The 14,902-nt window shown below is 38.5% G+C and overlaps 1 protein-coding gene across 3 annotated transcripts in view; it reads right to left on the reverse strand.

Moving 5' to 3' along the window:
- Window positions 1–14,647, reverse strand: part of KATNA1 (katanin catalytic subunit A1) — a 31,126-nt gene extending 16,479 nt beyond the window's left edge. For 2 of the 3 annotated variants that reach the window (XM_069488082.1, XM_069488081.1), the window contains exons 1-3: window positions 14,408–14,647; window positions 6,583–6,757; window positions 4,034–4,191 (exon numbers count right to left, since the gene is read on the reverse strand). In XM_069488082.1, the coding sequence (XP_069344183.1) occupies window positions 4,034–4,191; window positions 6,583–6,744 (320 nt within the window). In that variant the 5' untranslated portion in view covers window positions 6,745–6,757; window positions 14,408–14,647. Of the gene's footprint in view, window positions 1–4,033; window positions 4,192–6,582; window positions 6,758–14,050; window positions 14,097–14,407 lie in introns of those variants that run through there. The other variant, XM_069488080.1, reaches the window with a different exon arrangement.
- Between the last annotated feature and the right edge of the window lie 255 nt (window positions 14,648–14,902).

Here is a 14,902-nt window from a genome sequence, read left to right on the forward strand (position 1 = left end):
CTCCTATACAATATACACTCCTATATTTTTCTCTCCTTATTGTATCATGAGACATTTCCTACATTATCTCCTTATGAATGACTAGATGGTAATTACATGAAATGTGCCATTTCATCCACTTCTTACTACTGGCCATTCATTCATTCAAAAAATAATTTACTGAACTCCTTCTATTGACAAGTGCTACTCCAGGTATTAGATATAAAATTAAAAATAAATTTAATAAAAACCCTTACTCTCATAGAAGTATTTGTGTGTGGGGGGGGGAATCAACGAAGAAATAAACAGTACACGGATGATGCTAAGTGCTATCAAGAAAAATAAAGAAGGGTAAGGGGATATAGGACGACGGAGGGTGGTATTTTATTGGGGCAGTCAGAGACAGCCTTTCTGAGGTTACAATGAAGTTGAGAGACCTGAACGAGTCAGCCATTGAACGCTGAGCTGAAGGAAAGGCTAGTGAAAGGACTGAAGCATTCGTGTGGTTGGCTTGTTCAGGGAGGCCACACAGCACAGCGCCTGAGGGACAGTTATCAGAACGTAGGTCACAGAGGCTGTGGGAACTAGATTCTCATAGGGCCTTGAAAGATAAGTGAAAACTTTAGGTTTTATTTTTTATTTATTTATGAGAAGATATTTTAGGGACATCAGCTGACTTTTAAAAGATGTTTTAAAAGAATCACATCTAGGGGCATTTAAGCTATTTCTAATGTATTCTTTATAGGCTTCAATGAACCTCCTGGTGCTCACGTTTTTTTCGTGCACAGCTCTAGAAAACAATACTGGATCAGATGAATCTGCTCTTTAAATGGGACTAAAATTTAGGTGATGACAAGATTAGCATTATCAACACAACTGAAGAAAGAATGACTCTCTTAAGCATGAGTATAAATGAAGACTAACAGAAAAATAAAGAGTCTTGAAAGATATCCAGTTAAGGGAGCAAGTAAAATAAATTACAGGAAGAAACAGAAAGATGCAGCAAATAAAGTCAATCAGGAGAACTTACAAGTAATCCGGGACATTCAAAATCAGGAACAGAAAAAGATATTGAAGAAAGAAGCAACAAGAAGACATTAACTTCCACTACACCTGAGAGAGAATTCTCCTTCCTCTGTTTGTGAGACTGAGGAGACCAAATACTTCACTAAATTCAGAATCAACTGATTTTTCACTGGGCATATCTCTTCACTGGAAAGATTTTACAAATAACTGAAAGGAGTTATTGGGCTGTTATAGACTGAATGTTTGTGCCTCTGCCCAATGCATATGTTAAAGCCCCAACCTCCAATAGGACTATCTGGAGTAAGGAAGTAATAAAGGTTAAATGAGTACACAGGGTGAGGCCCTGATCTGATAGGATTAGTGTCTTGTAAAAGACACCAGAGAGCGCATTCCCTCTCTCTGCCATATGAGGATAGAGAGAGAAGGAGCTGTCCACTTAGGAAAAGAGCCCACACCTGGAACCAAGTTGGCCACACCGTGATCTTAGACTTACTTCCTAGCCTTCAGAACTGTGAGAAACAAATTTCTGTCGTTTAAGCCACCCAATCTACAACATTCTGTTATGGTAGCCCAAGCAGACTAATACAAGGACCAAGTGATGATTCTCTAGGAGGAAAGAAATGAGAAAGCAAGTAGAAGTAAAACATAGTAACAGGCAAGAAAAAAACAAAAAATAAAAATACAACTTGACTTATCTATTATTAGTTCTACTTCTGAAATTAAGAAAAAAATCTTAAATGTGGAAAAATAATCATAAATATGGAAAAAATATTCACTGCAGCTTTATTAATAATGAAAAAAGGGAAAACCACCAATAAGAGCATGGTTAACTACGTAGGTTAAGTACCACTCAGAAGAGTAGCAAATAACCCTTAAAAAGCAGCAAAGAAGGCCAGGCACAGTGATGCACGCCTGTAATAATAGCACTTTGGGAGACTAAGGTGGGAGGATCGCTTGAGCCAGGAGTTCAAGACCAGCCTGAGCAACATAGTGAGACCCCCCCCATCTCTATAAAAAAATAGAAAAATTAGCTGAGCATGGTGGCACACACAGGCAGTCCTGGCTACTCAGGAGGCTAAGGCAGGAGGATCGCTTGAGCTGAGGAGTTTGATGTTGTAGTGAGCCATGATGATGCCACTGCACTCTAGCCTGGACAACAGAGCAAGACCCTATTTCAAAAAAATTAAATAATGTTTAAAAAGCTGCAGAGAAAAAGGTTTAACATCACTTATTGATCATCAATGTTTACAAAACAAAGAGCAAATTACTTGACCTAGCTTAAGTTTCCTCATCAGAAACGGGGGCTAAAAAAATTAGTACCTACCTTCTAAGGTTGTTTTGACAACTAAATAATATATGTAAAAGCAATTAACACAGTACCTGGCATACAGTAACTATACAGTGATTGCTGCCTATTATTTTTCTTTAAAAAGCATAGAATGTTGTGAATTATGGATATAGCACAACTACTGCTATGAAAATGAACAATGCATGGAAGATCAGAAGGAAATAAACTAGAATGACTGATTTCTCACCTACTTCTATGAATTTTTCTATTTTTTAATGAGCCTACTGTGCTTTTATTAATGAACTATTAAACATAACAGAAAATATAATGTCTATGAAAGTACTTATGAAGCAAAGGAAAAATTCAGTAAATATTTAAAAGATATCAGAAGTTCATAACAGAACATTAGTACAGCATTTTTATCTGGATCTGAAGAAAATTAAAGTGGCGAAGAATCAATACCCATTAATTGCCCTTAAATCTCAGGAATATTTTGGTATGGGTCCTCTCAGTGTGACCCACGGACCACTTGTATCAGAATCACCTGCAGATTGCTAAGTTCCACCTGGCATCTATTATATCAGACTGTAAGTGATGCCCTAGTTCCACATTTTTAATTAATGTCCCTAAGAGACTGTTCCGTATGCTAGTTTGAGAAGGACTACCATGACAGAGAGTGCCAACTTTGTAATGACTATTATAAAATGCAATATATCTGGGTTCAAATCCTAGCTCCATTGGTTATTAGCTTGGTAATACTGTGAAAAAGTTATCCAATTTCCCTACACCTCAGCCATCTTATCTGAAATACAGGGAAAATAAGACTCATTTGGAAGGCTTGTTGTAAGCAATAAATGAAATAACACCTGTAGCCTAAAATAGTTCAGAACAGTGTGGGTGCTCAGTATCCAGCACCTATGATTATAAAGTACAACCAAAAATCAAGAGTCACAATGACAGAATGTTAAAACTGAAAAACATCTGAGCAACATCCTAATGCAACCTGGAAGTCAAAATGTTTTCTAGAAAGCCATGATAGATTCAATATTTAAATGTACAATGCAAAATAGGAAATCTATTACGTCAGTGAAATAGTAACGTCCTCCTGCACACTTGTCAGTTAAAAAATATGCAGTGAAACTAAGCACGATTGGCTATTTATAGCATTTCAGCAAATACCAGTTTCACTAATTGTTCATTTGCTGGCACTTGGTAGTAGGAAGCCAGGGAAAAAAATGCTGGAGAAAACTCTAAAATTCAGAACATTTTGTCTTTTATTTTTCTGTGAATTAAAAACTCCATTTCTTTCAATTTTAGCAGCAGTATAACTTGATGAAAAGCAGTTATTCTGTGATAGCTTGTTTGAGAACCATTGTTGGTCTAACTTCCTCACTTTACATAAAAAAAATCTGCAGCCTAAAAAGGTTATATTATTTTCTCAAAGCTATAAATAGTGGCAAAGATAGAAACAGATTCCTAGCTCCAGTCTCCTGCAAGATAATATTGTCTCTACTACTTTGAATACATTCATGAAAGCATATCTTCAGATTATTTCCACCTAATTCTATTTATTGAAATAGGTCATAGAGCCACATGATACAAAATTCAAGAGTTATAAGACAATATTCAGGAAAAAACTCCCTCCCATTCCTGTTCTCCCCCACCCAGTCCTCCTCCTAGATATAATCAATGCCATAAGCTTCTTGGGCTAATTGGTTTCTCTAAAAGGCCTCCACTTACCTTCGTTCAACAGGTACAGGCATGGACCAGACTTCTCCCTCAGAAGCTGGAAGTTCATGCTGGGCAGCTTTCAAGGGAGTGCTGTCTAGTTTAAAGCTCTCTAGTGTTTTCATGATATCCTTAACATGTTTAGCTTCCACATTTATTTCCTGCCAAACCTGGTTTCAAAGAAGAATAAGGCTCTTTACATTTCCATAACTAATAAATCACTGACAAGATTAAACTAGGGCCATTTATTAGAGATTTTAGAAACCTCCATTTTAATATCAGTAAACTACATCAATATATATATTCTGTCAAAATTTTAATAATGATTCATTAATTTTTTGTTTTCAATTGCGAAATTAACTCTGATAAAGAACTAAATATCCTGGCTAACTAAATCATGTTACTGTTCTTATTTAAATTGCATAACAAATTGAAAAGTTACTTTAAAGTTTGACAAAAATAAAACTTTTGCAATTTGTACTTTGATGGTTTTTATCCTATTTAAGTTTAAAAATGCCAATCAGTCCCAATTATCCTGATTTGACCATTACACATTACATACAGGTATCAAAATATCATGTGTACTCCCAAAATATATACAACTATTATATATCAGTAAATAATTTTTTTTTTTTTTTTGAGACAGAGTCTCGCTTTGTTGCCCGGGCTAGAGTGAGTGCCAAGGCATCAGCCTAGCTCACAGCAACCTCAAACTCCTGGGCTTAAGCGATCCTACTGCCTCAGCCTCCCGAGTAGCTGGAACTACAGGCATGCGCCACCATACCCAGCTAATTTTTTTCTATATAGATTTTTAGCTGTCCAAATCATTTCTTTCTATTTTTAGTAGAGATGGGATCTCACTCTTGCTCAGGCTGGTCTCGAACTCCTGAGCTCGAGCGATCCACCCGCCTCGGCCTCCCAGAGTGCTAGGATTACAGGCGTGAGCCACCGCGCCCAGCCCAGTAAATAATTTTTTTATTTTTTATTTTTTTTTATTTTATTTATTTATTTATTTATTTTTTTGAGACAGAGTCTCACTCTGTGGCCCAGGCTAGAGTGAGTGCCGTGGCGTCAGCCTAGCTCACAGCAACCTCAAACTCCTGAGCTCAAGCGATCCTCCTGTCTCAGCCTCCCGAGTAGCTGGGACTACAGGAATGCACCACCATGCCTGGCTAATTTTTTCTATATATATTTTTAGTTGTCCGTATAATTTCTTTCTATTTTTAGTAGAGATGGGGTCTCGCTCTTGCTCAGGCTGGTCTTGAACTCCTGAGCTCAAAAGATCCGCCCACCTCGGCCTCCCAGAGTGCTAGGATTACAGGCGTGAGCCACCGCGCCCGGCCTATAATTTTTAAAAAATAAATAAAATGGTGATCAGAAGACACAAATTTCATAACTGACTAAAGGATCACAACTTAGTTTGAAAAACATGGCTTCAAAGGATAAACGTCTAAATTCACATACAACCAAGGTATTTTTTAAAAAGTAATCTTGACTCAATTTTAAAACTATATATAGTTTTTGACTCAACTGTATTATAATATTGAGTCTTGACTCAGTTTAAAAACTATATATGGTGATGGTTGCACAACATTATAAATATATGTAATAATACCACTGAAATGTACATTTAAAAATGGTTAAGACAGTAAATGTTATGTATACTTTACCACAATAAGAAAGTTGGTAAAAAAAACTATATATGTGTAATACTGGAATGAAGTCGATAATGTTTTGTTTTACAACTTAAACGTTTAATTTTAAATTATCTTTAAACAAAAGCTTAGACAACGTAAATAAAAGTCTCTGGCCTAACAACAAAAGGTGTAAAAAGTCCTTCAGTGAAAACTTTAGACTTCTTACAATATAAAATATTTTCCCTTTCTGGTAATGTAATGGATATAAAGGGGCAGATTTAGGAAAGAAGTTAAAGTCAAAGAGGATGTTTCTCTCAAAGAAATTAAGGACAAATATGGAACAATATTAAAAAAGCAGTTCAGTAGATCTGAGGGATAATATTCTACCTAGAACATCAACTCAAAAATACTATTAACTTCTTAACATTTCTCTCCTGTTGTGACATAGTTGAATCTTGCTATAAATGCCACCCTCGACTGGACCTGTAAATTCTACAGTTTTCACTCCGTGTAAATTTGTGTTGGTACTCAGTGACTGAAATTCCTCATATAGGATTCAAATATGACCTGCTTTATAAAGCTCTACAGGGAATATGGTACCAGTGAGATTCACAAGTCATCTGCAGTTTTGACAATGGCTGAATAAAGTCAACTCTATTTTTGCCAGCTAAAAATGTAATCTAAAAAAATTGTCAAAACCATTAATTTTTAAAAATCTATTAGATTCCAACAACTAGAATAATTAAGTAGAACTCATAATACTGCTGATGGTGAAAGTGGACCATTACTAATATTAAAGTTTAAAGTAACATTATATAAAAATCCATGTAATAAATCATATAATCTTAATGTGTAGCTGTACATAGCATTGACAGTTTATCTAAATCTTCAGCCATTAAAACATACAGCAGCCATGATTCTCACCTGTTGCCATTTCTGCTGGAGGTATGTATCTTTGACTGAGTATAGATACTTGTTCATTTGGTCAAGAACTCCCTGATAATATACCATGGCAGAGTCATAGTTTCCCAGCAATGCATATTCACGAGCCAATTTTACATTCTCACTAATCATAAGAAGACTCATGCTCAACTGTAAGCTGGAAAAAAAAAAGAGAGAGAGAGAAACATTTTCATGTTACATGTCTCTTAAAAATAAGTACCAAAGAGTTTTTTAATAGTGTACTTTCCAGTGTTCCCTCAAGAAGCTCACAATCACACACACCTAATTTTCCATCTCTGTACATTTGCTCCTGCTATTTCCACTCCTTCAAAGAAACACCTTGGTTCCCACACCCAAACCCTACCTATGTGTCAATGCCCAGCTCAGATAGCAGATTTTCCAGTATGTCTAGCCCCTAAACTCTTCAGTTCAAAATAAACTCTCCCTACTGTAAAGTCCCCTAACACTTTACTGTGATTTTCATCTCAAGGCACTTGTCTACTTTGAATTACTAAAATATGTCTTATCTCTCCTAGATTAAGTTCTCTGAGAACAGGACTTACATCTGAAAGGTATGAGACTGTATCCTCAGCGCATGACACACAAATCTTATTAAACACCAGAACAAATGCTGAATGTTAGATACATTTTTTGGAGGCTGTATGGATTAGCAGAAAGCATATGCGTTTTGAAGTTAGAAAAATCTTGGTTAGAATTATAATTCTGCCACTTTGCTCAAGTCCCTTAACTTTATTCTAAGCCTCAGTTTTTAAATCTGTAAAATTAGGATAGTAACTACTTCCAAGAATTGCACTGTAAAGAATAAACAACTGTTTTTTAAGAGATGGGGTCTTTCTCCATAGCCCACGCTAGAGTGCAGTGACATGATCATAGCTCACCACAGCCTCCAACTCCTGGGCTGAAGCAATCCTCCGACCTTAGCCTCCTAAGTACTTGGGACTACAGGTGAGCGCCACCATACCCAGCTAATTTTTGAAATTTTTGGAGAGCTGGGGTCTCACTATGTTGCCCAGGTTGGTCTTGAACTCCTGGCCTCCAGCAATTCTCCTGCTGTGGGTTCCCAAAGCGCCGGGATTACAGGCATAAACTATCACACATAGCCAATAAATGACTATTTAAATTACCTAGCATAATACTTGGCAAAGAATAGGTCTTTAATAAACGCTAAATACATCTTCCCTGAAACTTTCTACATGAGAACCTAGCCCAATCTTTGCACCTAGTAGGATATGGATATATAGATATGGATTTAAAGCATTAGAAGTAGGTACCTGATATTTGCTTTTTAATGTTGACAGTGATTACTATTATTTATTAACTATAAACACCATGAAGTTCAAAGTTGGAAAGATCTGTGTGCTTTTCAGAGGGCAATAATTGGGATTACGAATGTGGCTATGGGAATAAAAAGTAGCAAATCTGAAACTCTGTGGTAAAAGAACTCCCAAGATTACTTACGAACTCACTGCGTGGGAAGACACTGAAAATGAATGAAACTTCAAGCCTGGGGAACTAAAAAGGTGAAGAAATCATGAAAGATCACAGGAAAGCTGAGAAGAGATATAAGTATGAAGGAAGTAAGATTTTTGACTCAGTGGGTATCCAAATAGGTGTATTTCATAGTATTACACAGCTAGTTTTCTAGCTGTGTCTTTTCTGACCCTCACTGCCGTGGCCAATCTTTGCTCACTTTAGCCCCTCTGCCACACAGGACAGAAAACCAGCAGTGGTAGCCCAATACCAGACAAGGCAAGCAGGGTACTTCAGGGCAAACCTAGGCCTGGATAGAGTGGGGAGCTGATTAAAAAACAAGCAAAACACCACAAAAAAAAAACAGAAGTCAACACAGGAGCTCTTAATTTAAGAGCTTCCACTCACTCACCTCAGGCTAGATGGTGACCATTAAGAAAGACAGTTCCTTAGGAAGAGCAGCTCCCATGCTGAGGTGCCCTGAATGGCAGGATTGGAGCAAGTGTACAATATCAAACGATGGGGAGCGGCTGAACACAACAGCAGAGACTCACCATGCCCTGCCACCGTAAGAAAGAGTGAACACAACTGAGCAAGCCATCAACTCAGGAAGCTAGAAAAAAACTAGAGCAGACCAAAAAATACACGAAGAGAAAAAAATAAAGGGTCAAACTTAAATAAAAACAAAAGAAATCAAAAAGAAAACCCCACAAACTAGAAAAGATTAATAAAGCCAAAATCTGGGTGTTTGAAAAATCAAGAAACAAATCTTTGACAAGACTCATCAAGAAGAAGAAAAGGATGTATAAACAAAATACAAAATGAAAAAAAGAAAATGACTAGGCAGATCTGAGATTTAAAAAAACCAAAATTTTCTTTCTTTTTCTCTTGTAGCCTAAAAAAACGACAATTTAATAAAAGACTTCCCCCTGTTAAAAGCTCCAGGCCCAGAGTGTTTTCATAGGTGAGTTTTTACCAAACGACTTTTTTTTTTGTTTTTTTTGGTAGACAGGAGGTCTTGCTATTGCCCAGGCTGGTCTCAAAACTTTTTTTTTTTTGAGACAGAGTCTCACTCTATTGCCCAGGCTAGAGTGTCGTGGCATCAGCCTAGCTCACAGCAACCTCAAACTCTTGGCCTTCCGAGTAGCTGGGACTACAGGCATGAGCCACCATGCCTAGCTAATTTTTTCTATATATTTTTAGCTGTCCAGATAATTTCTTTCCATTTTTTTAGTAGAGACGGGGTCTCGCTCTTGCTCAGGCTGGTCTCGAACTCCTGAGCTCAAATGATTCGCCTGCCTCAGCCTGAAAAGCTCACCAACTCTTTTTTATGAGGCTGGGATCATAACTGAGAACTGAATAAGAGCAAAACAAGGCCATTTCACTTACAAGTACGGAAATCCTAAATAAAATATTAGCTTACCTACAATGCATCAAAACACACACACACACACACACACACACACACACACACAGACACAATCAAGAAGGGTTTATCCCAGGAAAGTAAGGATGACTTAGGATCAGAAAATCTATCATTGGCTGGGGCACAGTGGCTCATGGCTGTAATCCCAGCACCCTCAGAGGCTAAGGCAGGAGGATACCTTGGGCTCAGGAGTTCAAGACCAGCCTGAGCAAGAGCGAGACCCCATTTCTACTAAAAATAGAAGAAGTTATAGGGACAACTAAAAATATATATAGAAAAAATTAGCCGGGCATGGTGGTGCATGCCTGTAGTCCCAGCCACTTGGGAGGCTCAGGCAGGATGATCACTTGAGCCCAGGAGTTTGAGGTTGCTGTGAGCTAGGCTGACGCCATGGCACTCTAGCCTGGGCAACACAGTGAGACTCTATCTCAAAAAAAAAAAAGAAAAAAAGAAAAAAAGAATCTATGGAGGGTGAGGAGGACAATGTGAGTGAAGAAACCAGATGAAGGGTAGAATAGAAACAAAAAATAAATAAATACAACAAAAGAAGGACCTTATATCTATGGCTAATTGCAGTGAGTCTCTAAGATGGCTCTCAAAGACCTCTACCTCCCGGTACCCATACCCCTGAATAATTACCTCCCCTTGACTGTGTATTTGTAACAAATAATGGAATGCCATTTCTGAGATTAGACTGTGACTTCTATCCTGCTCACTGTCTCTTGCGGGTCCACTCAAAGGGAAACCAGCTACCTTTAGGTGAGCTGCCCTGTACAGAGGCTCACATGGCAAAGAAACGAGAGGACCCCAGGCCAACAACCAGTGAGGAACTGAATCCTGCCTATAACCACGTAAATGAGCTTGGAAGTGAATCCTTCCTTAGCTGAGCCTTACCTTGATTACAGCTTTGAGAAAGAATTTGAATCTGAGGCCCCCAACTAAGCATGCCGAGATTCCTGACCCAAAGAAACTGTGAGATAATAAATGTCTGCTGTTTTAAGCCACTAAATTTGTGAGTAATTTCTTATGAAGCAATACAGCTATGAAATGAGGTCTATGAGTAACTCAAGACTGGGCATCTTGGTAGGGAGTGGTCCGCCAGTTCCTATGGCGGGAGCCGAGTGCCACTCTTCACCTTTAAAAAAAAAAAAAAAAAAAAGACTGGGCATCTGAGGTCCAAAAGAAAAGGAATAAGATCCCATGACCTAAGTAGTGACTCCCTGGATTCATGACCACTGATGATATTCCACCTTAAAAAAAGCTTCATGGCCGGGGACCATGTCTCTGTTATTTACTGCTAGATCCCCAGCACTTAGAACCATGTTGGCACACAGGTTTCAATAGATCTTTGAATGAATGAATACTGCCAGGTTTTTGTCTTAACTACCAAGAGTTCTGTCCTTTGTCCAGTTCCTGACCCTCAGCACGCTCACATTCCTGGATCCTCAGCTCATCCTTACCAAACTGGGATTACAGCTTGATGCCTATGTGATTACTTCTGCCCTGAAGCCATCCATGCCCTATAGTGACACCTAGTTTGGGCAAGGTTAGAAGAGTATATAATTGGGGCCAACTGCTGAAAGTATACAGTTGATGTGGACGAGCTTGGGTATCAAGCCTCTCATATATTTTCCCTCTCTCTTTTCCTTAATAACCTCGCTCCAGATCTGTCTTCCCTTTCTCCTACAAAAAAAAAAAAAAAAAAAAAATCTAAATTAATTACTTATATATAGGTGATCCTCAATTTTTTTTTTTTTTTTTTTTTTTTTTTTTTTTTGAGGACCATGGTTCAATGGCCCCAAACTCATAGAAGTCACTCCAGGCCTTCTTTAAAGGTTCTGTGTTTTAAACTTCTCTTTCTAATCAGATAAATTCCTTATGAGCCAATGAATTAACATTTTTTAACAAGCATAAAGTCAATCCAAGGCCACATTAACAAATAACCTGAAAAATCCTTGGTTATCGGAGAAACAATATGTTTACAGAAAATAGTATCAAAGCAACTTTAGTTCACTAAATGTTAGAAAAAGACAATTTTCCCCATTCCTTTAGTATTCTCTAAGCCTAAAACACACTTCTCAAACGAATGTCAGCACTGCAAATTTATGAAATTCTCCTAATTTTCAAAATGTATCCCTATCATTGCTAAAATTACACTGCAGGAGGACAGAAACTGGGTCTACCTAGAACAATATCTGGCAATATTTGAAGAAATCAATCTATTTGGAAAAAAGCTAATAGGCCAAATTTTAAGCACTATGAACTGTAACATTACCTACTGGTTCAACATTAATAGAACACTTATAAAAATGAGATTGCCCCAAAATTCATACTCTTGGTTACACAGATTATTAAACAGAAAGATAACCATAGGCTGTGCCTGCTTTATCTCACATCAAGTCTTTCCTTTATATTATTCTAACAGAACCATCCTTTTGCTTACATGGCTTGAGTAGTTACAACTTTGCTAATGACTAAATTTATTTAAATTGAGCAAAAGGCAATATGAAATTGCAGGTAACAGAATCAAATTTTTAATATTAAATACTTAAAACTCCATTTTGCAGCAAAAGTTCTAGCAAACAATATGTGATGCAGTATAGTATCCCCACAAAGAGACTAAAAGTGTTTTTTTTCCTCCTCTAGGATTAGGAAAAAGAAGACCAAAGAGACTGAAAAAGAACAGGTAACAATTTGAGTTCTAAGATTCTTATTCTCTCTCTTAACAACAAATATGGGGCCTTCCCTATTCCACACCTAAAGAAGATACCTTACCCATTTAATTTTTTAAGAAATCTTAGGCTGGGTTCCACTCACACTGCAGTTTTTTACCATAATGTGCATAGGTCATTCATTCAAAAAATATTCAAGGTGCACCAACTGAGTTGCAAGGAATTGCATTAAAGACAAAAGTAAGACAGAATTAGACCTTGAAATCCTTTTATTGGAAGGTATATTACTTTATTCTAAGTTGTTTTCTTTCTTTGCTTACTAAGAGGAGACAAGCATAGAATATTATTAATAGCAAAGCACAGACTAAAAAAATCAGCATTAATGTTGAAAGCCTGAAACTGTCGTAAAATACTTGCAAAATTTATTTCCTAAAACAAAAACAGATCATGAAACCCAATTATGCATCCTCCTGAAGGCATTTCAGTAAACCAAGTGTGTGTTACTTTAAGAGTGGCAATACAGTGGTAAGAAATTTTCAGAATGTTCATCTCTGGGATATGAAAGAAAACATATGCCAATTTACATCACTTACTGCTGGTTATGAATAAGCATAATAAATGAGTGACCCATGGCCTATTACAGCATGGCATACATTTTTCTTACCTATGTAATCATCATATAATAAATATTCAAGTACAAGAAAGTTATCACTATTTTTAAAAACCACCAAAAAAAAAAACTGTTCAGAAAAAAAAAACATATAAAGTCCACTATATATGTATTTGGTAAACTTTCTTTCAGCTTAACAAATCAGCAAGTATAATAATTAAAATGTAATTTAAAAGCCATCCAAGCCGTATCAATAAACACCACAAGCAAAATCTATTTAGCATGTTATCAACATTGACATTATCAATGTGATAATACTTTTTTAAACAGTCAAGTAGTTAAAAAAAGAAACCCAAACCATTGTTGTAAACAGAATTCCAACATTAATACAGTACTATTACCATATTAACAGTACAAGAGTCTGTAATCCTCAATATTTGTTAGACTTGTGATACCAGTTTCAAAATGAAGTGCAGAATCATTGCAGACTACACAGTGTGCCTAGTACTGAATCTATAAAATAGAAAAGCTTCTTCAATAACCAATGCCAGAAAGGAGCTTTATATAGCTTTTCACAGTCTAGGAATGTTGGAAAGTTGATCAGCACTGCCTTTTTTTTTTTAAGGTATGTTACAGGACCCAAGCTGTTAATGTTAGTACAAAACAAAGAGTGCTGCTCCTATTTCTTGGTATGAGAACTCACTGATTACAAAAACCATCCCCTTTGGAACAGAAAACAGGGCTGTATATTGAGACATTTAAGACTGTATAAACATTAGAAAACTCTTTCTTGACATCTACTACAGTGACTATCACTCTGACTACATGTCAAAGATCTATCGCACACATTCTAAAACATCAGGAATAGTTTTCAGCAGTAACTAAAGGTCTGACTGCAAAGAAGTAGACACAAATTAGTGCTTTCAAGAGAAAAGGGTGCATCACTGTGCTGCTGGAAGTTAGTAACTAAAAGTGGTACTTCGCAGTTTAAAAAGAAAACTACTTTTGATTAAATAAGGGCTTGAGATTAGCCATTGTAAGACACTTAAGGATTCAGGTTTATCTCTAACTTTATCATCATATAATATATGCATGAAACAAATGTTTCGAGGGGCAAGTTTCTAAAAGGTATCAACTCTAAACAAAAGGGCCATAAGACTCCCAGAGGACGCCCGGCTCTAGAATAAATAAAAAACAACATTCCCGACAATATCACATCAACCTAACGAACTGTAAGAAAGTAAGGCGTACCCCAATGTCATGGCTTTCGGGGTTTTTCACGGGTGATGGTTTCAGGCCCGGGGGTGGGCGTGGACGGATTCGGGAGACTACCAGTCAAAAAAGCGAAGAACTAAAAACACATTCTCTCGGCCGGTGACTTCGACGGGATCGACAGGAGCCTCTGAAAAATTCCTGGCCAGACAGGATTGCTCAGGTAGGGGGGACTGTCGCCTGAGCCAGAGGTGTCAGCGACAACAGCAAGTATCTAAGACCTCGGCGCAGACGTAGGCAGGCTTACCGCAGGATGCTCAGCGGGCCCTCACTGCAGAGCCGGCCCGGAATTAGGGGACCGGGGGTCCCCAAAGCACCGCGAGAGCAAACACTCACCTGTGGCGGCCCAGGCTCCTAGGGAAACCGCCCACCGCCAGGCGCAGGGGAAGGGCCGAGTGGGGCTCCTGCGAGCGAGGAAGGAGGGACTCAGCCCAGCCCCAACCACCCCGCCTTCCGCTCACGGACCCAGCACTGCCCAGCTAACCGTCACCAGCCCCGGCGCTGCTTCTCTTGGCCGACAATTTCAAGGCAAACCCGCCACGGTCACTTCCGGTGCCGAGGGCAGCCTGGCGACTCCGGCGCACGCGGGGCGACGCCCCGGGAGCGAGGACGCCGGGCGGCGTGCGCGCGCCGGGCGGGATCGGCGGCGGGGGGGTGTGGCCGGGCACTGGAGCGCGCCTGCGCAGTTTCTCTCCGCCGGCTCGCCCCCGCGGCGGCGGAGAGGCGGAGCGGTGTTGACTTCAGCTAGTTCTCCGTCGCGTTAGTATTTTTTTTTTTAGAGTGCTTGCTCACTTTTTCTCCCATTTGATTTTGCCCACACTCCTCAGAGGT

Source organism: Eulemur rufifrons, chromosome 15 (genome assembly GCF_041146395.1).
Source record: "Eulemur rufifrons isolate Redbay chromosome 15, OSU_ERuf_1, whole genome shotgun sequence".
NCBI lineage: Eukaryota > Metazoa > Chordata > Mammalia > Primates > Lemuridae > Eulemur > Eulemur rufifrons.